This window comes from Ochotona princeps, chromosome 4, assembly GCF_030435755.1.
Source record: "Ochotona princeps isolate mOchPri1 chromosome 4, mOchPri1.hap1, whole genome shotgun sequence".
NCBI lineage: Eukaryota > Metazoa > Chordata > Mammalia > Lagomorpha > Ochotonidae > Ochotona > Ochotona princeps.
In genome coordinates, this window is record NC_080835.1 from 8,807,339 (window position 1) to 8,830,981 (window position 23,643).

The 23,643-nt window shown below is 60.6% G+C and overlaps 2 protein-coding genes across 5 annotated transcripts in view; both read right to left on the bottom strand.

The window, feature by feature from the left end:
- Window positions 1–3,668, bottom strand: part of MYRF (myelin regulatory factor) — a 28,097-nt gene extending 24,429 nt beyond the window's left edge. The window contains exon 1 of the mRNA XM_058662944.1: window positions 3,502–3,668. Within this exon, the coding sequence (XP_058518927.1) occupies window positions 3,502–3,547 (46 nt within the window). The 5' untranslated portion in view covers window positions 3,548–3,668. The remainder of the gene's footprint in view (window positions 1–3,501) is intronic.
- Window positions 3,669–9,679: 6,011 nt separating this feature from the next.
- Window positions 9,680–23,643, bottom strand: part of DAGLA (diacylglycerol lipase alpha) — a 56,691-nt gene continuing 42,727 nt past the window's right edge. For all 4 annotated transcript variants that reach the window (XM_004599321.3, XM_058662946.1, XM_058662947.1 and 1 more), the window contains 12 exons: window positions 21,889–22,013; window positions 18,508–18,661; window positions 18,064–18,147; window positions 17,889–17,966; window positions 17,345–17,425; window positions 16,505–16,647; window positions 16,065–16,133; window positions 15,740–15,812; window positions 14,468–14,664; window positions 13,418–13,547; window positions 12,744–12,931; window positions 9,680–11,578 (listed from right to left, as the gene is read on the bottom strand). In XM_004599321.3, coding sequence (XP_004599378.1) covers window positions 10,621–11,578; window positions 12,744–12,931; window positions 13,418–13,547; window positions 14,468–14,664; window positions 15,740–15,812; window positions 16,065–16,133; window positions 16,505–16,647; window positions 17,345–17,425; window positions 17,889–17,966; window positions 18,064–18,147; window positions 18,508–18,661; window positions 21,889–22,013 — 2,280 coding nt within the window. In that variant the 3' untranslated portion in view covers window positions 9,680–10,620. The remainder of the gene's footprint in view (window positions 11,579–12,743; window positions 12,932–13,417; window positions 13,548–14,467; window positions 14,665–15,739; window positions 15,813–16,064; window positions 16,134–16,504; window positions 16,648–17,344; window positions 17,426–17,888; window positions 17,967–18,063; window positions 18,148–18,507; window positions 18,662–21,888; window positions 22,014–23,643) is intronic.

A 23,643-nucleotide genomic window follows, 5' to 3' on the forward strand; every position in this document is an offset into this window, starting at 1 on the left:
GCTTCTGCACTGGCCTCAGGTCTTCCCAAACAGCCCCGTCCTTCCTCAGACGCACCCCACTTGCATTGCCACCTCGGTGCCCCCCGCCGCCACATGCCTCCCTTGACCCTGAGAATGGTTCCTGCTCCCCCCGGCCCCACCCCCACCCCCACCATGTGGCCCTGCACCTGGGTGTGCGGACCAGGGGATGAGTCAGACCTCCCACTGGCAGTCATCAGGAGGCCCCCAGGGAGTGGGCCTGAGTGGACCAGGTGGCACTGGATCTCAGCTCCCTCCAAGGCAGGACTCAAACCACCCAAGCCTGCCACCTCTCTCACCCACCTACTGCCTCTGTGTACCCCACAGACAGGCTGCCCCAAGACACAACGCTGCCCCATCACACACCCCAGCTTAACCCCAGGCGGCCAGCTGGGCAATCAGAGGACACTGAGACGCTGGCCTTTCCCTGTGCCCCTTTCCCCATCCGCACCCGAGACCCTGGGAGCAGAGCAGACAGCTGTGGGCCGAGTGTCAGCTCTGGCCAGCTCTGGCTAAATCCCTTGTCTCTGGGGGAGGGAATGGATCAATGGATGTCTTCCTCCATTTCCCCTCACCCATCCCAAAAAAGAGCGGAGAGCAGCCCTCCAAGCCAGGATCCTGGCGTTGTCTGTGGTGTCTGTCCCTCTAGAGGCTGAGGTTGTTGGATAACTAAAAACGAACCACACGGGAAGACTGGGATGATCCAACTAACCCACCTACTAGGAGCGGAAGTCACCAACCAGGCCACCCTCACTTCCAAAAATGACAAATTCTCAGGCCTCCTGGTTCTAGTCTCTTCCCCCAAACTCTGAAGGCCATTTCTCCTGGAAAGTGGGCTTCCTTCAGTCTTGGGGACACCCTCTGCTTTTGGGGGTGCTGCTCACTCAAGCCTCATGTGGCCCAAAAATCAAGGGCCGGCATCTCCCCATCTGGGTCTCTCCCAGGAGGTTCCCGGGAGCTGATAGCCACACACTTCATCTCACAGGTGAGCAAAAGGGGTCCTGTAGGGGCAAGAGCCCTGCACACTGTCACATGGGTCTCAGAGGCTGTGCCCGCACCAGACCCTCCAAAGTCCTGGCTGGATCCTCCGTTGCTGCAAGGCCCCTGGCCCTCGCCTTGCTCTCAGAGTTCAGGCCTAGATGACTGCACCTGCTGCCACCACCACCCCGGTTACCTGCTGGAAACCAGTGCATCCTGCCTGGTAGGTCCTCTCTTCACAGGCCCTGTGCCTGTCTATCTGGTTGGCTGCTGCCTCTCTCTAGGGGATTAGCGGCGCAGTCACGGGGGCCTGGCTGTACCAGCCTCGAGGGGACCGCCCTGTCCCAGCCTCCCACCCGAGGCCCAAAGCGCCTTTGCCCCCGGCCCACCAGTGCATGGGATAGGATATGACACGAACATCAGTGTATTGAGAGGCCTCTTGCGAGGCGGCCCCATTGGCAAAACTCCTTCCCAGTTGTCCAGTCCAAAACACAAAGCCCTCTACCCACTGGGGAACCAAGGTGAGGACCAGGTGTTTCCAGCCCTAAGTCACAGCACGTGTTTGGGAAGGCCATATCCATATGGCAAAGGTCCAGCTTTCAGCCCTTTGCAGCCACACTGGCCACCCCCACCCCCATACCACTGCCCACCCTGCTGCCTGCTGGGAAGCCCCCTCCCAAGCAGCCCAGAAGACCCCAGCCTCCTGCCCATCCCCACCCCCATCTCAGGCTCCAAGAGGACTCCTCCAGGCCGGCCTCCAGGCAGGCGGCTGCACACCCCGCCCTGCTCCCCACAGACATTCTTGAGTCTCCTCTTATCTCTGGGGAGGGAGCAGCAGTGCCTCCTTGCCAGGCGGCCGCATGGCTGAGCCATGGCGTCAGCCCTGCCCCCCTGCCCCCCACTGCGGCTAGCCAGGAGGGAAGGTTTGGCTCTAGAGACAGGGAGCCCAGGCCAGCCAGACCCACTCCTCTGACCTGGCCCAGGGACAGTCAGGTACCCCCAAAGAGGACCCCTCCCAACAAGGACCAGGGTCTCCTCCTTGGGAGGGCTCCAACTCCCCTAAAGTCCCTCGAGAGCCCTTGAGGCTAATGGGAAACTACTATCCAGGACCCCCCACATGGCCCAGCTGCCTGCCTTAGGATCAACCATTTAACCTTCTCCAAGCCTGACTTGGGCCCTGGCTCAGCCAGGGTATCCACAATCTTGGCCTGAGCTTGGAGATGCCCTTCACTGGCCTGTTCATCAGGCAAGAGTGGACAAAGCGTCCTGTCACCCCAAGTCAGACAGAGAAACAAAGGCAGAGAAAGGTCTTCCTCTCCTCTACTGGGCACCTAAAAGCGCTGGGAACCAGCCTAGGTTTCTGGACCCTGGGGCTGAGAACAGCGGAGTGCAAGTCCAAGCTAAAAGAAGGCTGGAAATGCCTAAGGGACCGTCAGGGGGATCAGGACAAGGTGGCCCCCACCCCTCCACACCAGGTTGGCAGGAGCTGGGAATCTGGCTGGATGTTCCAGGATGGTTCTGAGAAGCAGAGGGGGCTGGGAGGCATCAGCCAGCACCTCCCCCACCCCCACCCCTCCAGCACTTGGGGGAGATGGGGGGAGGCTGTCAGCCCTGGAGGAGGGGCAGGACGTGCAGGAAAAGGAGGGTGAGGGGGAGTTGGTAGATGCAGATCAGACCTGGGAAAACCAAGCTCCAGGGTGGGGAAGGAGGAAATGCATGGGCCTGTGCAGATGGTACCCTGGGAGGACCCTGGGGGCTGGGCAAGGTGGTGAGGCTGCTGGGCTGGGGCACAATCAGAAATACTTCAGGGACAAGTGTGGGGGACCCAGGCCTGAGAAGTTCCAGGGAGCTGGTGGGATGCTGTGTGTGGAATCTGGAGGGGCTCCAGGGTAGAGGGCAGGGGTGCCAGGGCAGCCTACTAGGTAAGGGGGTCCTGGTCATAAGTAAGAAAGTGGCTGCTTCAGGGGGAGCTGCAGCCCGGAGTGGAGGCAACATGGTGGAAGGGAGTCCCAGTCTGAAAGGGGACCCTGGCCTCCAAGAAGCACCTCAAAGAGGGCAGGCTGCCAATCCAAACAGCATCCAAGGGGGTCCCTGCCTCTAGGAGGCAGGCTAAGCTCTGGGCAACCGGTGCTAAGAGGTAGGGCAGGCCCTGAGAGGACGGCAAGGCAGCAGGGACCCCAAAGGATTTGTAGCCTTTGGAGGGCTCGCGGTGGGGGTAGGGGGCTACAACTGAGGGGGAATGAAGACCCTGAAAGGCAGAGGGGACGCAGCCCTGTGGAAGCCAGGTGCTCTAGGGGCAGGAAGAGGGAGCCCAGACTTCAGGGAGGTTGGTAGTGACCCCCAAAGAGACCTGGGAGCCAGCCCTGGAGGAGGGTCTCTGAAGGGAAGAGGAGTTAAGGGTAGTGGGCTCCTGGAGTGCTGGGGACACAATGAGGGCATCCCAGCCCCCGGGGGAAGATGAGCTAGTGGGGCCAGCACAAGAGGGTCGTGTCCCCGGGCTCTCACCTTCGAAGAAGCGCTGCAGCGCCTCCGTCTCGTCCACCACCTCCATGTCCGGCCCGCCCGGCGCACACTCCAGCCGCGGCCCAGCTACAGCCCCGCGCGGAGGCGCGGCATCGCCGGCGCGGCCCGCGCTCCCGTCGCGGCTCGGCTGCGGCTGCGGTGCCGCCGGGTCCGCCGCGCCGCTCGCCCCCCGCGCCGTCCTGGCCCGGCCCCTGCCCGCCCCAGGGCCCCGCCCGCCGGCGCGCCCTGCGCCCTCTGCCGGTGCGCCCAGCCGCTTGTGGCGCTGCTGCTGGCCAGGTCGCGGTGGGCTGGGGCGTCTCTGCTTGTCCAGGGCAAGACACCAGGAGTGTAAAGCTTAGGTTTTCAGAATCTTGGCTACCGCATCTTAGCTATAACAGCCCGAGCTTAAGAACATGTGTTGTGGAACTTTCTGGTTTCTTTTTGTGTTTTTGAGTCATATTTGTTTTAATTTGAAAGGCAAAGTTACAGAAACAAAGAGGAGAAAGAATATTTCCATTTGCCGGTTCACTTCTCACATGGCCACAATGGCTGGAACTGGGCCAGTCCAAAGCCAGGAGCCTGGAGCTTCTTTCTGTTCTCCTGTGAGAGTATAGGGGCTCAAGGCATTGGGCTATTCTCCACTGCTTTCCCAGGTGCATGAGCAGGGATCGGAAATGGAGAAACCAGGACTCAAACCCGTGTCCATATTGGGTGCCAGCACCACAAGTGGCAGCTCTGCAAGCTAAGCCAGTGTGGCCTCTGAAGCTGCAGGTGCGTTCTCATGTGGCCCTCCAGGAGGTACACACGTGCTGTTATGGTGTGCATTCTACAGGGGAGATAACAAAGGCTTCCACAGGTTGGGAACTGGCTGTGGGGGTCTGCAGGCCGTGAGCACCTGCAGTGCAGCTGTTGGGCTTAAGCAGCTGGTTTTTGGATTGCATTTACTTTAAATTGAAATGGTCACATGTGGTTACAGTACTGGGCAGTGCAGGGTGAGAGTTCCAATGTCTAGGGCTCAGAGCCAAATCCTGGCTGACCCGGGAACCCACCAGGCACCCACAGTTGCCCTGTCTGGAGGGCTTTACTCCCAAGCATGTGTGAGGTAAACCCATTGCCCCTACGCTCCTTCTTGCAACTGCAAGTGTGCTGTCCTCTGTCCTGCCCCACTGCCCCGCTTCTCCTGCCCCGCTGCCTCTCACCCAGGGATCTCCAGGACCGCCCCCTTTGCTCTTGCTAAGACATCAAGCCGATAAGGACGATCCTCCACTAAAGCCAGTGGTTTTCCTTGGCTCTGAGACAGCACTTGAACCTCTGGCCCCGGCTCCCTGGGGCCTGGCGGGGTCTCTCCCTGCATCAACCCCTCCCTTTCTCTCCATTGGCAAGCCACCAGAGCCTGCCGGAGGTGCATGGGGTGGCCTCAGGCCACCTGGTGGAGGCCCCCAGAGAAAGGGGAGAGAAGCTGCCCAGCTCCACGCTGGGAAAACATCTCAGACTGTGGAAGACTCACCCTGACTGTAGAAATGCTGCAGTGAGCAGAACGCTTCTGGACTTGCACTCCTTGTTGCAAGCACTGCCCCTTATACAAGCATGTGACAACATGCACCTTCACACAGGAGTGGCCCCCACAATACAGTCTACGTTGCAGTGGTTGGCAGTTTGTAGCCAACATGCTTGCTTGCTTCCCCGGTGTGCTCTGTGTGCTCTGCTGAATTCCTTTAATTTTAAAGATGCATTGTTTATTTGAAAGGCAGAAAGTGAAAAAGAAGTCTTCTATCTGCAGTTCACTCCAGAAATGACTACAGTAGCCCAGGCTGCACCATACCAGCAGCCAGCCTCCTAGTGGATTTTTTTCACCACCCATGAAGCCCTAGCCTTAATGGGACACTTCCTGTGACACTTGGTGTTGCTTAAACATGTTGGGCTCCCAGCTGCCGCAGGCCCTTGACACATGCTGTTCCAGTTGAGCACCATGCTGGGCCTTGCACAGCTGGTCCCTTCCCAACAGCTGGGTCTCAGGCCACATGTCACCTCTCTGAGGACCCTACTCAAGTGCTACTTCCCTCCTGGGCCTTCCTCACCTCTCATGCTTCCCTTCACTTTAGAATGCAATGGACCCATGTCATAGTGTCGTCGTTGTAGCTTCAATATGGAGACGACACTACCTGGCATACAGTAGTTGCTTGTGAAAGGGCAGCACATCCCAGTCCAGCAGCTAGACTCCAGCCTGCAAGGGCCCGGCTGTCAGAGCTGGAAAACCCCATGTCACGTAGCACCAGCATCGTTGGACAAACCTCCAAACTGTGGCTCAGAGGGTAGGGGGCCTTGCTGGCCAAGGAAGGCGTCACCCGGCCAGTGACCCCAGAGGGATGGAGATGGCTGGATAAGCCCACTGTCTCCCCCAGCCTCCCTCTTTCTCCTCCTCTCCCATCTCCTCCTCCACTTCATCTTCCTCAGTGACCAGCCATGGGGGAGGGGTGGTGGTGCCTGAGCCCCAGATGTGGCCCAGTCAGCAGGCTCGTGGTGGCCTGCCGAGGAGGGTCAATGCCATGACAGTTCTGGGGCTGGGGCTGGGGGAGGGGGTGCCCCGGCTGGCCGGTGCTTCACAATGAGGTTTTGTCCTTCTGGGGGCCGCGCTCTGGAGCGGTTGCTCATAGATATATAGAATGGGCTTCTGCTGGAGGCCCCAGCTGGGTGAGCTGCCCCCCGCAGCCCCGCCCCCACCCCAGGAGCTGGGAGGGGAGGCGGGCCACACTGAGATGTCTATTCTTTCCTGGTTGATCCACCCCAGAGGGGTGTCTCTCTCTCTCTCTCCTCTGGCAGACTCCCTTAAGACAATTGTTATTCTCCACTCTGCCCCCTCCTCCACCAGGCCTGGCTGTGGACAACATAGGCACCCGCCCAAAAGACTGGGGCTTTAAAAACTTGGTGGGGGGGTGGCTGTTCTGAGAAACCAGCCTCCCATCACCCCCATGCACAGCCAAGTCTTTCCTCTGAATGCCTGACCTGAGGGCCATCCCCCTGCTCCTCTGGGCTAGGGGTGGGGGGTTTGGGGGGCAGGACGCCTATTTGGCCCTTAACACTCCACTACTTCATTATGATGGATTGTCCAGTCTCTGGGATAGCTGGAAGTTGAACAGGAAGCCTCCTCTTACTCCCATGGGAGCTGGCCAGAGTTGGGACAACTGGCCCAGAGATTGTCACCTCTGAGCTAACACATCCTAGACAAGGGCTCAGCCAAGAGTCAAGGCTGCCACTCCCAGCTCCATAATCAAGCCAAGACCCAAGCACAGGCAGGGTTGAGGCTGGGCAGGGGTAATAGCTGGGGTTGGTGGAGAACCAGGACCTGGAAGGGGCTTATGCGTGGTGTTGAGTACCAACTGCGTCCCCACCTCCCCCACTGCAGCCCAGCAAGCGCCAGTTCCCTTGAGCCAGCCCAGCCAGCTCCCCACGGCCTGCCCTCTGGCCCCTTGGGAGGCACACTCGTTGTCCCACCTCCTAAAGCCGGTAAAGGGCCAGGTAAGGGATCGATACCTGATGCTTTTGCTTTTTCCAATTCCCCAGGGGCAGGAGAAGCAGGAGGCCAGCCCGGGAGAGGCCACAGATACCCAAGGAGCCAGTCCGGTAGAAGGCGGCTCTTCCTCACCTGGAACTCCTGGCCACCCAGGGTCCACACAGCCCTGGCAGTAGCCCATTTACCAAGGGGGAAACAGGAAGGCCACAGGGTGGCGAATGTTAATCCAGTGAGTCAATGAGCCCTGGGTGTGGCTTCCTGGATTTGGGTGACTGGGCATGACATACAGGGGAGTCGGCAGCTGCAGGTATACTCCAGCAGGGGCTGTCTTCATGTCGTGTGTGGGGACAGTAAGGCTGGGCACTGCTTCTCACCAGGCTCTGCTGTGTGGCTCGGGCAAGCCCACAACCCCTCTGACCCCCCACTTTTTTCTGCTTCTGCACAGGGAGGCCCAGATTCAGGTCCTAGGTGTGCCCCCACCTACTGGGGGGCTGTGAGCAGGTGTTGACCCTTAGGAGGTCTGTCTCCTGTTCAGAGACTGCAGGTGAAGAGGGCCCCAAGGCTGAGAAGCCTATTTATCTGACATCCCAACCCCTCACCAAGCATGGTCATCCTGGACTTGGGGTGGCAGGCTTGGGTCCCTTGGCTGGCTAGCCTGGGAAGGCAAGTTCTGTAGGCCAAGCTGTAGGAACAGCGCCCCCTGCTGTGCAGAGCGAGCAGGACCCGCCTCAGGCTGGCTGGACACCTTGGTTGCCTGTCCACCATGGGCCTTCAATCCACTCCCCTGGATTCACTCTCCGGAGCCAAGATGAAGAGGTGTCCCTGAGGGAGCTCAGCAGAGGCTTCTGGTAGTGCCTGTATTTCAGTGCTATCCCACTGGGAGTCCTCCCATGGGAGGAGCAGGGCATATGCAGTCATACTGGTGTGGTACCCCAGTTGTTGGCACTGTAGTCCTGGGCACATATGTATGCTTTCTGGATTCAGATCCCTCCTAGAGGGAAAGGTGCTGCATGGACATACAGCCTAAATCCCCTGGGGCCCCTCCCACCTGGGCAGGACTGGGTGGCCCTGTCTCCTGGGGCTTCAGCGTGTCCCAGCTCTATGCTGCAGCCCACACAGAGCATGATGCTGGGCCAGGATGCAGGTGGGAAATGCTGGTTAATATCCACCCTTGCATGGGAGCCTGGTGTACAGGGGTGACTGGTGAATTCCAAGCAGCAGTTTTAACCCAACACCCAGCCACCAACTGGGCTGTACCTAAGCCACATACCTGTGTCTTTGCAGCCCGACAGGCTTAAGCTTAAGGCGCCTTAGTTGTTCCCTGGTTCCTGTAAGGTATGTCCCGGTCACTTGCCAGGTGGGCAGAGAGGTCACTCGAGGCAGCCATGTGCTTCTACATCCAGTTTATACATAGCTCTATACAATATACAGAAACCATTATATACAGATATATTTATAGAATAAGCTATATTAATTTGTCTCTCCTTTTTACAGCAATATTAGTGTGGATCTTTCATACATTAAGTAAAAAAAAAAAAACAACAAACTCACGGGAAGATGGCACATATAGAGTGCATCAAGAGGTGTGTGGGGCCCGGCGCTCGCTACCCATTGCATATGGAGGTCACCCAGGCCCCGGGAGGGCAGGCCAGCGTGTGGCTGGCAGAGCTTGTGCTGCGGGTCTGGGGGACGGAGTAGGGGTCGGGCTGAGCCGAGCTGGGCTGAGGGGGGTGGCTCAGACCCCCCCGAGATGTGGCATGGGGTGGAGGAGGGAACGTGCAGCAGGCCCATCTTTCTAGGGCTGGTGGGGAGGGGCTGGCCCTGGGTGTCCAGGGCTGAGTCCAAGCATGCCCCAGCCTCAAGCCTGTGACGACGCAGCTTGGCTGCAGCCTTGGGGCTGGGGCGTTTGTCCCTGATGGCTCAGGCCTGGGCACAGGTAAGTGATATGCCTGCCTTAGAGGGCCTAGGACAACTCGGGCACAGGAGGAGTTAAAAGGCCAGACACTGAGTCTCTCGCAGCTACTGGCTAGGTGCTTGTTGGGAAGTTTCTTTTAAGATTCTTTCTATGCTCTGAGAGCCTTTGGTTTCGTCCTGGTTCTGTGCTGGGCTGGGGAGCCATGTCTCAGCTGGGATGGGGTGTCTCAGAGGTGGCAGACCACCTGGCTCCTGGCGCTCTGTCCCCATCCACCAGGGGGTTGGCAGGTCCTCCCAGGGCTGTCATCTAAGACAGCCAGGTAAGGGGTGGGAGGGGGGCAAGATCAGGGTTCTGCCTCCAGGTCCCAGTTATCGTGAGATGGGGTGTGGATGAGGGGAGCCCAGGGAGGCTGGAGCGGGAGGGACCATGGAGGAGAAGGCACCAGCAGGCGGTGGGTGCCTGCTCCGTGGTACAGGCGTCTTCCAAACCAAGGGTCGGGGCGGTAGGTGAGCAAGGAGGGGTGAGCCGTGTGTGGAACTGAGCCTGTTCTAAGGCCTTGCCTCCCAGGCCCTGTCTGCTCACTGTTTGCTTGGCAGGCTGCGAGGGGCAGCAGGCAGGCAGGGCAGGGCAGGTGGGCGGCCCCTGGCAGTCCCTTCCTCATGCACATGCACACACATGCCGGACACTAGCATGCATGCCCTCCCCCACGCCCACCTCTCGGAAAGGCTAGGAATCCACCTTCCCAACTGCTTCCCAAACCCAACAGGGAAGGAGCCCCCATGGGAGCCTGGGGGCAGACCAGAGCAGCCCCCGGCCCTCCTGGCCCCTAACCTGGCTGCAGGGTGTCTTGCCAAGTCCCACAGTCCCTCCCTCTTGGCCCCACTTCCTGTCCACAGGACCACTGGGGGTAGGCGGGAAGAAAGCCTGATTCCCAGAGCTGCCTAGGTATGGGGTTTGGATGCATAAAGGAATGGGGCCTCCCAGAGGCAGGAGGCTCCGTGCAGCCAGGGGTGCCCCAACAACGCCCACCACCTTCTGCAAGGCTGGAAGCCCTGGGGGCAGCGGGGTAGACCAGGGTGTGTAGGACTCAGACACGGGGTTAGTGTTAAGGGGTACGGGCAGAGAAGGGCTAATCCTCACCCCATTCCCCAGCAGGCCTTCCCAGGTCCTGTAGGGAGGCAGCCTCTAGGCAGGTGGCAGTGGGAGGGAGATGGGGGACAGGGCTTGCAAGAAGCCCAGGGCAGACCTGAGCCTGCCCAGCAGCTTCTGTAAACACTTACAGCACTGTGGGCCACCTTGGTGGGGTGGGGCAGGGAGTCCCGCGGAGGGGGGTGCCCAGGGCAGGTGCCAACCTGGCCCAATAGGGGACAGTATGTGTGCAGGCACTGCTCTAAGGTGTGGCCTGGGCAATGAGGCCGGGGCAGTGAGGGTGGCCAGCGTCCTACGCCCTGACGCAGGGCACGAGGTGCCGTCAGACTGAGGATGGCCCAGTCACCCCAGGTCGTCCTGGGCTCCTCCAGCTTTCCTCATATGGGGAACCAGATTCCAGCCACCTTGGCTCTGGGGGTCCTAGGCTGAGGTAGGGATGCGGACCCCCAAGCTCAGCGCAGTGATGCCCCATGCCCACGTGGAGCCCCCCCACTCTGCCCTGGGCCCCTCGGCTGGAAGCAGCTGTGGTGGTGGGGTGGGGGGTGTGCTAGCGTGCCGATATGACTAGGTCATCCTGCTTGACTGGGCTGGCCCCGTGGCCCGTGGGGGTCGAAGTCCGGATCTTGTCGGTGGCCAGGCACTCCTGGCTGCTGAGGCCGGTGGGCGTCAGGTCCATGAGCTCCCCGGAGGAGCTGAGCGGGAAGGAGGGCGAGAGGGAGATGCCCGAGGAAGGGTCGGTCGAGCCGGCAAAAAGCCGTGGGGGCTTGGGCACCAGGTTGGGCTCGAACTGGGCCCTGAGGAGGATCTCTTGCTGGCTGGGGGACTTGGGGCCCTCGGTGTAGTCGCTGGTGGGGCTCTCGGGCACCACCATGCAGTAGAGGTCCTGGAAAGAGCTGCTCTTGCTGTCCAGGTTGAACAGGCTGTCGATGAACTCTGCGAACTCCAGCACCTGGGGGCTGGGCGAGTCCCCCAGGCGCCCGTTGTGCAGAGCCAGCTCGCTGCGCGGGGCGGGTGCGCCGCGGTCCCCGCCCGCCTCCACCTCCTCCTCATTGGCCGCCGCGCTCGGGGGCCGCTCGGGGGTGACGCCCCCGCTGCCCGGGGCCGCCTCGAGCGGCTGCGTGTCCTGCGAGTGCTTGGACAGGCTGTCCGCCGCCAGCAGCTCGGTGCGCGAGCTCAGCGATGGATTCTCCTCCGGGATGGCGGGATCAATGTAGAAGAGGTGGCCCTCGTCGCGCTCCAGCACGGCATGCAGGCTGGGCGAGCCGCGGATGCTGCGGAAGCCAGAGGAGCGGCGCGAGTCGAAGCTGTACAGCGACTCCGTGTCCGACAGGCTCTCCATGGTGGCCAGCGGCGCCCGCCGGGCCTGCAGCTCCGCCGCCAGCCGCTCCTGTGTGGACAGCAGCAGCAGCTCCACGGGGTCCTGGCGGGCTGCCGCAGCGGCCACAGGGGACAGCAGCCGCCCCTCGGAGAAACCCTCCAGGCTCATCTCCGACTGGGACTTGCTCCTGCAGTGGAAAAGGGCACAGGGAGGCCAGGTGAGCCTTGAAGGTGCAGAGGCTGACCTTGTCCCCCCTCCCGGCACCCTCCCCACAGGCCAGCTCCCAGACTAGGGTGCCAACAGTTCATTCAGCTTGGCAGGCAGGGAATCCTTATTTAAAAACCAACCAAGCCGGAAGACTGGTCTAGGTGCCCTGGGGGCTGGGGCAGTACTGCTGCAGGTCCCTGCGCTGGCTTCTTGGTCATTATTGATGGGAGGCCCAGCAGGAGTCTCACGGGATGGGGTCAGAGGGATGCAGAAGAGAAGGAGAAGACAAGATGGGAGGAAGAGGGTCCTGCTCAGAGCTGCCTCAGCTTGGCTCCCCCTCCAAGGACCTCCCTCTGTGTGGGTCTCCAGGACTCCACTCCTGCCTTCCTCCAGCCTCTCCCTTGGATGGGGGGCAAAAGCCCCTCGCTGCACACAGCAGCCTGTAGGGAGTGTGTGGCAGCAGCAGGGATGGTGGCTGAGAAAGGACCCGGGCTCCTCCAAGCTGCTCGGCAGCTGTCTTGGACGATGCTGGCATGGCAGGGAGCGACAGCCAGAGTGTCATAGGCGAGGGCTGGGGGGCAACCATCACCATCCCCCATCATGGGCAAGAGTGCTGGCCCCTGGCCGGGCTGCTGCTCAGGGGGCCTGTGGCTCAGGCATGTATGTGGCCTGTGTAGGTGCACACCTGTGTATTATCTGGGTGTTTATGTGCACCGGGTGGGGACCAGATATCTCCTACATGTGTCCTTGTGTGTGTGTCCCTGTTCCTGTCTTGGTGTGACCTGTTTACATGTGAGTCTCTATGAGGCAATCTGTGGATATGTATGTGCCCACAGACGCCCCAGTACAAACACATGTGTGCGTATAAATGGCAGCGTGAACATGTCCATGTGTTTGGGTCTAAGTGGGTCTGAGTGAATCTCTGTGGGTATGTGGGATGGGTGGCCCAGACTCCCCTGGTCTACCTGGGAAGCCCCCTCCAGGGACAGAAGGCTGAGGGCTACTGGGACAGAGGGGGCACTTTGTGTTGCCGTGTGGGAGTGCTGAGCTCAGGAAGTGGACATACTCATGCGTGCCCTCTGAACCGCTCATGGTCCATCCCCCCCCATACCCCCGGGGTGGGCCAGGCAGTGTCCAGAGCTCACCTGACACTACTGTTGGCATGGCCTGCAGCAGGCAGCTCCAAGGCCAGGCCAGTGGGCATGGGTGGCCCCGTGGGCAGCGGCTGCTGCTGGAAGATGAGCTCCGGGGTCAGATCCACCTCTGTAGGACTCACCATGACCTTGGCTGCAGACAGCAGGGCTGTCTTCCCCTTGTTGTAGTTCTCCAGCACCTGGGGGAGATGGGGAAGTGGGCAGGGCTGGGGAAGACAGGCCCAGTCCTGGGGCCATGGCATGGGCAGGAGCTCCATACGGCCAGTTGGAGTCCACTCAGCTTACCCTCCTCTCCCCCGCTTCTCGAGACCCCACTTCTCATTGAAGGCCAAAGCCTGGTACTTTGCATACGGACCTGTGGGGCTGGATGTGCCTTCCCTGTGTTGGGCAGCCAGGGGATGAAATGAGCCATGGCCTCCTGCCTGTGCACCTGTTAACGGCCACGTGGGCTCTGTGGCTGCTTGGCTTAGCTTGTCCTGGGAACAGATTTCTAGGAATCTCCTGAATGCCTCTCCATGGGGACAATGTGGACAGAACTGGGGGATCTGTATGTGGGGCTTCTGCCCCACCCCTGGGGCCCAGCTGAGGACTGGGCTGTGATGGAACAGGGTGGGGGGTACCCTCCTCTCCCGCAGGCTCAGGCCCAGGTGCTGGGCGCAGCTCACCTTGTTGAGCCCCTCCATGACCACGTAGGGGAGATGCTCATGCAGCATGGCCGGCGAGATGATCACCTCGTTGAAGGCCTTGTTGTCACCCCAGATGGCAAAGTACGTGGGCTCCTCCTGCTCACAGCAGCTGAGGCGGACCGGGCAAGTGAGGATGGGGGTGGAGGCCTGAGCATTGTGCCCTGGCGTCCCTGATGTGGAGGTCCTCTGCCCAGCCCGGTCCTGGGGGCCTGGCTCCTTGTTGGCCCTCAGCCATGATCCTTACCCAGCCTCCTGCCTGCTTGCTGCTCCACCCTGGGCAAAGCCAAACTTCCCATTTGTGGTGGTGGTGGTGGTAGTGGTGGTGGTGGTGTGTGTGTGTGTGTGTTGGGGGACAGCTGGCAGGGAGCCCACACCCCTCCGGCACAGCAGGAAGTGGGAGCAGCCTATCAAAGAACCCTCTTCCCTTCTCACCTGTCTCAGTCCCCATCCTGACTTTCAGCTGCTGGCCAATGAATGCCTGGGAGATGCCAGGGCTCAGCTGGGGTGTAAGCTGCTCAAGGCCATGGGTGACCCCTGCTATGGGCTGAATATGATTCCTGAGGACACATACCTCAGTTAAGGGCCCTGAGCAGGTGGAAATGGATTCTAGCTGTGGCACCTAGGAGGTGGGGCCACATTGGAGGCCCTCAGGGCCTAAGGACGTGCCCTTGGAAGGTGGGTTTCCTTATAAGAACTAATTTCAGGTCTGTTCCTTGGCCCAGCTTCCTGGATGGCCCTTGGCTCCTTCACTCCACCCCTGCCAGTTGTCACTCGTTACTCTCACCAGACAGCAAACTGATGGGGCCACTCCATCCTGGACCAGCAATTCCCAAACTGGGAGCTCAACAGACCTCTCTTCTTCATAAAAGTGACAAAGCTAATGTGGCTCTCCAGGACATGTGCTGTAGGAGACATGGCCCAGGGCCCGCCCTGGTGGAGTCTGGGACCATCCAGAGAAGGGCCTGGACCTTTGCCTCTAGCCCCTGCCCACATCCCCAGGGGTGGGCCCAGGACCCTGGTGGCACCTACCAGCACTGCTCGGCAGGGTGGTTGTGGACCACGTGGATGATGCGGCCAGGCGGGTAGAGCGGGGTGCTGGCTGAGAGGGCAATGGTGAGGTCACTGGGGTGGGTCCAGAGCCGCGTGCTGGCCAGGGTGGTCACCTCTACCTCCTCAGGCAGCTCCGACTTGGGGATGCATTTGGTGGCCCCCACGATGATTCTCCACTAGGTGGGGTAGGGGAGATGGGGACAGAGCTGAGCACCCCGGGTGGACAGGGATGGGGGGCTCGGGAGGAGGGCTCGGTGGGGTGGGTGAGAGGTCAGAGGTGGGCTGGGCAGGATGGTGGCTAGAGCATTAGTCAGTGCCCACCTGAGATTTACATGGTCAGATGGCCACTAAGGTGCCAAGGACAGAAGACATGGCAATGCTGACTTCCGGGGCTGGCAAGGGGCTGGGATGGGGAGACAGGCCCAGTGAGGGGACAGGAGTTACATGAGGCCATTCAGCAGGTCAGAGGAAAGCTGAGCCAGCTACACCTGCCAGGCCTGGCCACATCTCCATCAGCTCCCAGCCGCCTGCCTCTCGGGCCTGACAGATGTCCAGGCCTGGGTCTGCTAGGAGCATTTCTACTTCTCTGGTACCAGGCTCCTCCAGGAAGAAAAGTACCTTGTCCCCGACCAGGCACCTGCCACCTGCCCTTGGACCCTGCCTATCAGAGGGCTGTGGGCCCCCAAACTGGCAGCAGCCCAGCCTGAGCTCACCTGGGGGCTGATTGAGTATGGGGAGATCACTGCACATGACACATGAGGCCTGTGGGCCCAAATCTGCCTCTCTCCTGCTCTTGGTCTGACCCCGAGCCCAGGATCCCTGCCCACCTGCCTGGTTTGCCCCAGTCCTCCAAAGGTCTGCTGTGGGTTAGCAGCTATGTGGAGAATCAGAAAAGCTGCATGTCTTCCCCGAGGGTCCGTCTACATCCCTCCCTGAGCCTGGGCATCTCAAGTAGCTCTGGAAGTGGCCTTCCCATCACCTTCAAAGCACGTGGGACTGCATTCGCTGGCTTCAGGCAGCTCCATGCGAAGGGAGCCCCTCACTCCCAGGTCTCACTTGGCTTTAACCTCGACATGAGCAAAAGCATGTCCTCAGTTTCCCCAGTTGTACTTGTGACAGAGGCCAGATTGAGCCTGGAGACACCCTGAAATCCCAGCCCTGCCTTGGCCTCACTTGGCTTGGACCTCCAGCACTCCAGCCCAGACAGGACACACAAGGCTGCCCGGTGTCAGCGCACCTGGTTGCGCTCACCTTGGGTTTGGTGCTACGCTGTAGGACGTCCAGCAGCTGCCTGCGGAAGCCCTCCAGCTGTGAGAGGCCAATCCTGGGGAGGCACCATGAAGGAGCGTCAGTCTGGCCAGCCCAGGGGCTGGGAGGGAAGTGGGGTGCAGGGGTGGGGGCAGCAGGGGTAGGTCCCACCACCCCCAGTCAAGTATCAGTCAGGGTCATGCGGGAGGAGGGCAGAGCCAGAAGAGGAGGGGCTGGCAGGGTGAGGGCCAGCCTGCGGGCAGTCTGCGGGGGAGGTGGTGGGGTCTGGGGGTGGGGGTGGGTAAGCCCCAAAGGGAGGGAGAGTCACCTGGGGACGAGGTCTTTGCCCAGAACCACAGCAGTCACAAACTCCTTGGAGTACTCCATGGCGTCCTCACTGCAAGGGAAGCCGGGGTGCAGCTCAGGCAAACAGGGAGGGGGGCCGCGGGGCTGCAGAGCTGGGCCAGCACTCCTGGGGGCAGCTTCTGACCTCTAAGTCTACGGGGGCTGGCAGGCATTGGGCTGGTTGCCTGCCCCCTACCGTGCCTGGCGAGGGTGGATCTAAGAGCATGTGTGGCCTTTTGCTAAGCCTCCACCCCACCACCACTCTCCACTTTCCTGGCCATGCCCAGGCCACCATGGAACCAGAAGCCAGCCTGCCCAGTGATGCTGCCAGCCCTTGCTGGCTCTCACCCCTGTCCTGCCGCCCCAGGTGGCCTTTAACCCCCAAGCAGTCCCTCCCACTTGCTGAGGCCCTGGGCCACTCACCTCAGCAGGCCCCCTGGTGGGGAGTAGGCAAAGCACTTGAGGGTTGGGTACTGCGGGCGCAGGAGGAAGGAGAGGATGGCAGCGGTGCCCGCACCCAGGGAGTGGCCCACCACGATCAGGCCGTAGTGCTTGGTGCCGCGACCCTAGGGGTCAGAGGAGCCTGAGAGCCCTGCCCTGCTGCCTGCTGGGCTACGCGGGCTGATGCCAGTGAGGCCAGGGGCAGAGGGTGAACCCGCCAGGATGCTCTTCTAACAAACTCCTTCTTATTCTTCAAAGCCTTGCCCTGAGTTCTCCCCCAGGGAAGCTCTCCTTGATTCTCTAGGAATGGCTCCCTCTTTCCCAGGCACCTCTGAGTAGCTGGGATGGACCGTCTGCTTATTTAGTTTTTCATCACTTTAGTGCTCCCACTCTGTTAGAATTGTGGGCTTCACTCTTCCCATCCCTCCACCTGAAAGGCCAGGGGCTGCTTTGTTTTGGAAAGGGCAGCAGGCAGCCTCTCCGGGGCAGCAGTGGGGCCAGACACATCTCCCAGCAAACTGGCATCTCTCCTGTCCTGCTCAGTAACTGCTTTCTTTGCCTTTCTATTCCCTATTGCAAGCTTCTCTGTATAATTTCCCAGAAGTCCCCAGCTTGCATCATGTCAGCACCTCAAGTGCCTATAAGGAGCAGGTGCTCAGCAGGTATGGCTGAGCTGGGCACCCTGCAGAGGCTGATGGGCACTCGGGGCCACAGTGGGGGTGGGAGCCTGCGTGGGAGGGAAGGCACCTTCTTTTCTTTGTGCCCCACTGGGAGAGAGAGCCGGGTGTGGCAAGGGCTCGGAGGGCGTGGAGAACACCTCACCAGGTCTCGCCCGAAGGCCTGGGACAGCACCATCTCTTGCTCCAGCTTCTTCTTGATGTACTCGGCAGACAGGACCATCCCCTGGGGCAGGAGGGACAGAGCGGGGTGTGGACAGCTGGCTTCCCGGAGACCAGCCAAACTGCAGGGGACTCGCAGTTCTGCAGGCTGCTGCCTGGGAAGCACTGCACGTTGGAACTGGGGGATCAAGTTCCAGCTCAGGTCTTCATTCCACGTTCCTGCTCATGCACACCCTGGGAGGCAGATCTAGATGGAATTCCTGGCTTCGCACTTGGGCCTGGCACAGCTCAGCTGCTGTGGGCATCTGGGGAGCATGAACCAGTAGCTGGAAGATCTCTCTGTCCTTCTGTCCCTCTGTGTTGGGTCTAACAGACAAGGTGTGACCTGCTGCCTTATCCCCACTGGGCCTCCCAGGAGAATCTGCACCCTCTGCCTGCCCAGCGAGCGGGAGCCCCCCTCCAGCAGGGGGTGTTGGCAGGGTGTGGGGCGAGGGTGACAGGTATACAGGGCTCCCGGAGGCAGGTACCTTGTGACCCAGCCAGGTGCCGTGATGCCCCTCCACAGGGAGGCGCTCAGCATCGCCTGTCAGGTCCGTCAGGGCGTCCTTGGGGGGAGAGAGGGTGTAGGTGAAGGCAGCCAAAGGGCAAAGGAGGTGGAGGCAGCACCCCCGGGGACTGGGAGGGGCCCCGCCAGGAGCGTACCTTGGGGGACAGAGTTCCACGGATGCTAATCACCACCTTCTTCTTGTCATGGTCCACTGCAACGTAGAAGGGTGTCTCATAGACCTAGGAGGTAGGCATTGTGTTAACCTGAGTGGCCCCAAGATGACATCAGACTTGGGGACATCGACCTAAGTAGGAAATCTGGTCCCTTCCCCACATCCCTCCCTGCCCCTCTCTGCCGAGGGTGGGGTGGGGAAGCATCCCTGAGGCCTGATTCCAGTGCTAGGTGCAAGGGTGCTAACGTTGCTAGTCTCAGAGGCGGTACAGGGCCCGGGGAATGGGGGGAGAGAGTGGGCTGTGTATGGACGGGGCCTACTTAAGGGCAGTGTGGAGACTACTGTTAACCAAGGTTGGCCAGGAGAGGGCGCCCTTGGCCCTGCAGAGCCTGAGCTGCCTGCTGCTGACCCTGGCCCTGGCTCTCACCGCGTCGTGGCAGGATGTGTAGACGATGTCCACTGCAGTCATGTTCTCATCCAGGAAGTGACGCCGGATGGCTATTGCATTGCAGCCACAGCAGTTGTCTTCCTCAATGGTGACCCCGGGGGCGAACCGGGGCCGCGCAGGGCACAGGCAGCACCTGGGGGTGGGGGCAGCAGAGGCCTCAGGGCTGGGGACTCCTAGCAGGACAGTTCCTCCTCCCTTCCTCTACAGAGCTGCTTCCAGCTGGGTTAGACCCCACTTCCTGCCTAAGTCCCCACCAGGGGTACTCCGTGAAGCTAACTGTCGCAGCCAGGCCTGGCCAGGCCCTTCTGTCTGACCTGGGTCCCAGCCTGTCACTCTCCTCCTAGGTCACCCACCCTGGTTGCCTCTCCCCTGGGGCTACATTCCGCTTCCTGCTCTGTAGCTGCATCCTGCTATGGTCTCCAGCTGCTTCCGCCCACATACCACCCTCAGACTGCTGAGCCTTCCGTACCCACCTGCAGCAGCAGGCGCCACCCCCTTTGTGGGTTAGGTCTCTGGTGGGCACTCAGACCCAGCATCCACCCAGCCTCACCTCTGCCATCCTCACTGAACCCTGGACCTATCTCCTGCATCTGTACTCACCCTTGTGCTCTCAACTTAGCTGCACATGGCTCTTCTGACGCAACCCAGGCCACGCTACTTTTCCCCTTAAAACCCTGCAGCCATGCATTTCTCACACCACACAGGTGCCCTAGGAGCCCTGCCCCATGTGGCCCTGGCCTCTCTGACCTGCCCGCCCCCGGCTCGCTTCACTCCAGCCTTCTTGCCTGTCCTCAGCCCAGCGTTGGATACACTTCTGCCCCAGCGACCTAGCATCTGCAGCTCTCTCTGTCTGAATCGCTCTTCTGCGGCTCGCCCCTCACCTCCTTCCAGGCTCTGCTCAAAGGTTTTGTTACAGTGAGGTCCACCCTAGCTGCCACCCAGTCTCAGCACCCTCCCCTCCCAGATGAGGCAACTTGCTTGTGATGCACTGCAGCACTCTCTCCTTGCCTGGACTCCCCAGCCAGGGCCTGCTCTGTGACGCTCATTGCCAGGTGCCCAGCAGCCCGCCCACGCAGCTAAGCTGGCCACGCAGTGAGGGCATGCAGTTGCATTACAGGCCGCCAGAGGGAGCCAGCCCCCATCAGATGGGGCAGCAGTTGCCTGGTGATCATGTGACCTGGACCTGACTGAGGTCCCCAGCTGAGATTTTATGAAGACTCGTGGATTTCAATGATGCCAACCAGTTTGTCCTCGCTGGGAGCTGCATGTGTAGGGGTTGTTAATTCCCAGCAGGGCAAGGCCTCGCTGAAAAAGCCCAGGGTTTCCAAAGCCACCACAGGGCCAGCTTGGCTGCAGGTCCCAGGGAGAGCCCACAGCCCACACACGGCCAGTTCAGGTGGAGGCTGGCCTGGGTCTTCCATGTCCCACCTCAGCTGAGCCTGGGATCTACAGGATGTGGCTGGAGATGCCTTTGGACCCTTGCTCTGGGTCTCACCTCCTGGCTGTTGAGGGCCTAGAGGGCATTCGGCTGTTCTGAGCCATGGTTGCTCCTGTTCCGTAAGAGTGGGGCACAAACAGCTACTTCACAAGCTGGCATGAGACCAAAGGAACAAGATGCAGAAAGCCTGCACATAGAAGGGGCTTAATAAATGTGGGCTGCCCTTCTCTCCAGAGACGGCTGCAAAAGTCAGTGTGACCTGAAGGCCAGGCAAAGCCACCAGGGCAGCATGGCCAGTAGCCCAGTTGTCCCCAAGCAGGCTGTGATCAACCAGTGAAAGACTGGAGGCCACAGGCACCTGGTAGCCAGCCCAGCCAAGGACACCTCTCTTCCCATAGAGCAGAGATGGACCACATGTCCAGGGCAGGGCCAAAGGCCAGTACAATCTCCCAAGGGTAGGTTTGGCCGGCCACACTCTGCCTAGGGTGGGAGAACTACGGCAGGTAAGAGGCGTGGATTCCATCCAGGCAGGCGGGCCCCCTCCTCCAGCCGGTACGGGAGCCAGGGCTGCTGTGCCCAGGCTGGGATGTAGAGCAGTGTCTTCCCGCCCCCGGCTCTTTTGGGCAGGGACTGGCCTGGGGGCTGCTGGGCTCTGAGGACTCCCTGCCTTCTCTTCCTCTGGACTAATGTGGACTCTGATACCTTCCTGTGCACACAGCATACCATGCATGGCCTGGTCTGCACATGATCCCCCTCTTATTCCCAAAAACCCTCTGGTGGGCACGGCAGACTCTGGTTCCAAGGCTCCCCACACTGTCGGCATGGCACTGGTGCCGGGCCTGCCAGATCCCAGGTCCCACAACGGGGCTGGGACTTCCAAGGTCATACAGGGAGAAGCAGCAGCACAAGCAGTAGACAAACACAAGCAGTAGATAAAGCAAGGCGGCATGATGAGAGTGGCTGTGCTATGGGCACAGTGAGAACACCAGGCTCCTGGGGTAAGGAGGCTGCAGTCGGGGGCGTGGCTGCTGTCACCCCGAGGCCAGGGTGGCAGGTTGGGCAGCCACCTCCCAACATGACAGCAGCCTTTCTAGAACAGACGCCCAGGGAACTGTCCTCCTTCTGCCTGGTCTGGGTTGAGATGGAGACCCCATGGAGGGAGCAGTGCTTCCTGCAGCCCATCCCATGGCCCACCTCACCTGGGAGAGTAGGGTGGGCTCAGCTCCCTCCCAGTGTGGTCCAGTGGATGGGGTGAGAGTGGGGCCAGACTGCAGGCCAGACTTGGGGCGGAGGCCCCTCCCACTTCCTAGGGTACCAGTGGAGTCCTTAACTAAAGCAAGGGCTTTCTGAGGCCTTTCCAGAGACTGCCCTGGCCTGGCCTCGCCACCAGCAAGGCAAAGCACAGAGAGACAGACAGGGTGGAAATTGGCAGGGGGAACCCCAGACTCTACAGAATTGTACCACAAAATTCAAAATTTTAAATAAAAATTAAAATAAAGAAAAAAAAAAGAGTGACTGACAGGCCAGAGAAAGAACGAGTGAGAACAAGCTAATGCAAGAGAGCGGCAGTATAGGCTCCGCCAGATGTCCCAGGTAGCCCTCGCCCCAGATGCCCCGGGACGCACAAATGAACACTCCCATTTTAGAGATGGCATAGCTGAGGCTCACAGGCACCGCTCATGTAACCCAAGGCTGCGCATGGCCAGGTCAGGGTTCTGCCCCTGGAGCTTGGTGAACTGCAAAGCCCACAGCTTTACTGCCTGGTGACGACACAGGATGGTGGGCTGAAGTCTGACACAGTTATAGAAGGAAAACAGGCCTCAGGAGAATGGGCAGGGCGAGGGGAAGGAGGAGGACGGGTGGACGTGGAGGAGCAGGACAGCAGCCCTGTGATGGCCAGGGGCGCAGGACTCGGTACTCACGAGCAGGACCGGGCCAGCTGGCAGAGGCCGCAGGCTGGCTTCCGCATCAGGTACATGGGCCAGCCGTAGGCTGCCAGGGCGAAGAGCATGTAGTAGCAGACCTCTTTGTAACGGAGCATCTCTTGCTGGGAGACACAAGGTGGAGGGCGTGCCCCGTCAGCCTCAGGGCCACCCACCCCTTCCCTAGCAGCAGGACTGGGTTGGGGGCGGTGGGGGGACTGCTCTTCCCTCCTCCTCCTCTTCCAATCTTCCAAAGAAGATAATTGCATTTCCATAATTATCTCCATGCAACCAGGGCACGTGTCCTCCTGGGACCCATCCTGTTGCTCCAACCTCGGAATTAATGATTTGGGGACAGAAAATCACTCCGTGCACTGGACCAATTTCCTTGCCTGCCTTGCTGGGGAAGGCAAAGGGTGATGGACTCGGTTCATCTCGCCCCTGGGGAGGGACGTTGCTGGTGGGAAGCTTGACCTGAGGCCTTCGGGGCACAGGTGTGTTTAGGTGAGGTTGGTAGCCAGGTCTCGGGCAGCGGGGCAGACAAGGCTAGGCAAGGAAGCAGTAGCCCAAGCTCTTGGGCCCTTGGGTTCTTTGTGAACGGAGTGGGGGGGGGGGACTGCAGCTTAGCTCTTGGGGTCCCAGTCCCCCAAGGCTGGGGGTGGGAATGTCTGCAGGGAAACGATTTCTCTGCTAGAAAGGTGCTCCACATTCCGGTCAGCTTCCCCACCTTCACCGCAGGCACTGGGTGCCCCAGCACTTAGAGGGAATTACTCAGCTTGTAAAAGTTAAGGAGGGTGATTAGTCACCCTGTGAAGTGGAAAAGGTAGTCCTTAATCAGGGCTCACGGGGGCGGAGAGGGCCCCGGGCTGGCCGTGACTGCTCTTGAGGAACGGCAGGGGTAATTACCCTGTCTGTGTTGGGAGCTCCCTGGCAGCTGGGCAGGGTGGGTGGGGCCCAGGCGGCCCTGCCAGGTAGCAGGTGCAGACCCTGGTACCTCTGCCTGTCTCTGCCCCGGCTCCTGGTTCAGGTGGCAGGAGCCAGCCAGGGTGAGGCACAGCAGGCCCCAGCAATCAGAGAAGACTGGTTTGCAGGCACCCACTGTGGACATGGTGGGACAGAGAGGACAGGGACAGACTGAGATGTCCGTGGGAGCTGGATGCTTTCACGCAGTGTCCCACTTGGTGCTGTTCACTGCACAGTGCCAGAGCCTGGCCTGCAGCTAGCCCGTTACCTCCCACCCCTGCTCTGGCTGGAAAGAGTGCCTGCTGCCATTTTACGGCAGTAGAACAGGCTTGGAGGGACGAAGGGCTAGCCTGAGGTCACAGTGACAGAAGGTAGAACAAGTGCACACCCACCTGGACCCTGGGCTGGGACTGGGGTTCCGACAACAGCCCGGCTTGGCCTGGGAGCCTGGAGGGTTGGGTGTGCCCTCCTTGGCCTAGCCCAGCAGACCTAGCCTCCATGTGCCAGGTGATGGCTCCCTGCCCTCCACACAGCCTGCCTGGCCTGGCCCTGGGCTGTGGCCCCTGAGACCCTCCCAGAGGAACCTACAGGGTGCTCCCTGACCACTAGGGAACAAGGGTGGGAAAGGTCTGTGCTGCTTGCACCATGGGCTCATCACGGTGCGTGGTGGGAAAGAGCCATTGGAGGCTTCCATGGGAGGGGGATGGAACTGGGCTGACTGCCCTAGAGGGACAGGTCTCTTGCCCTTACTGGCTTTGCTACTAACCAGCAGTGGCTTACAGAGTGCTGACT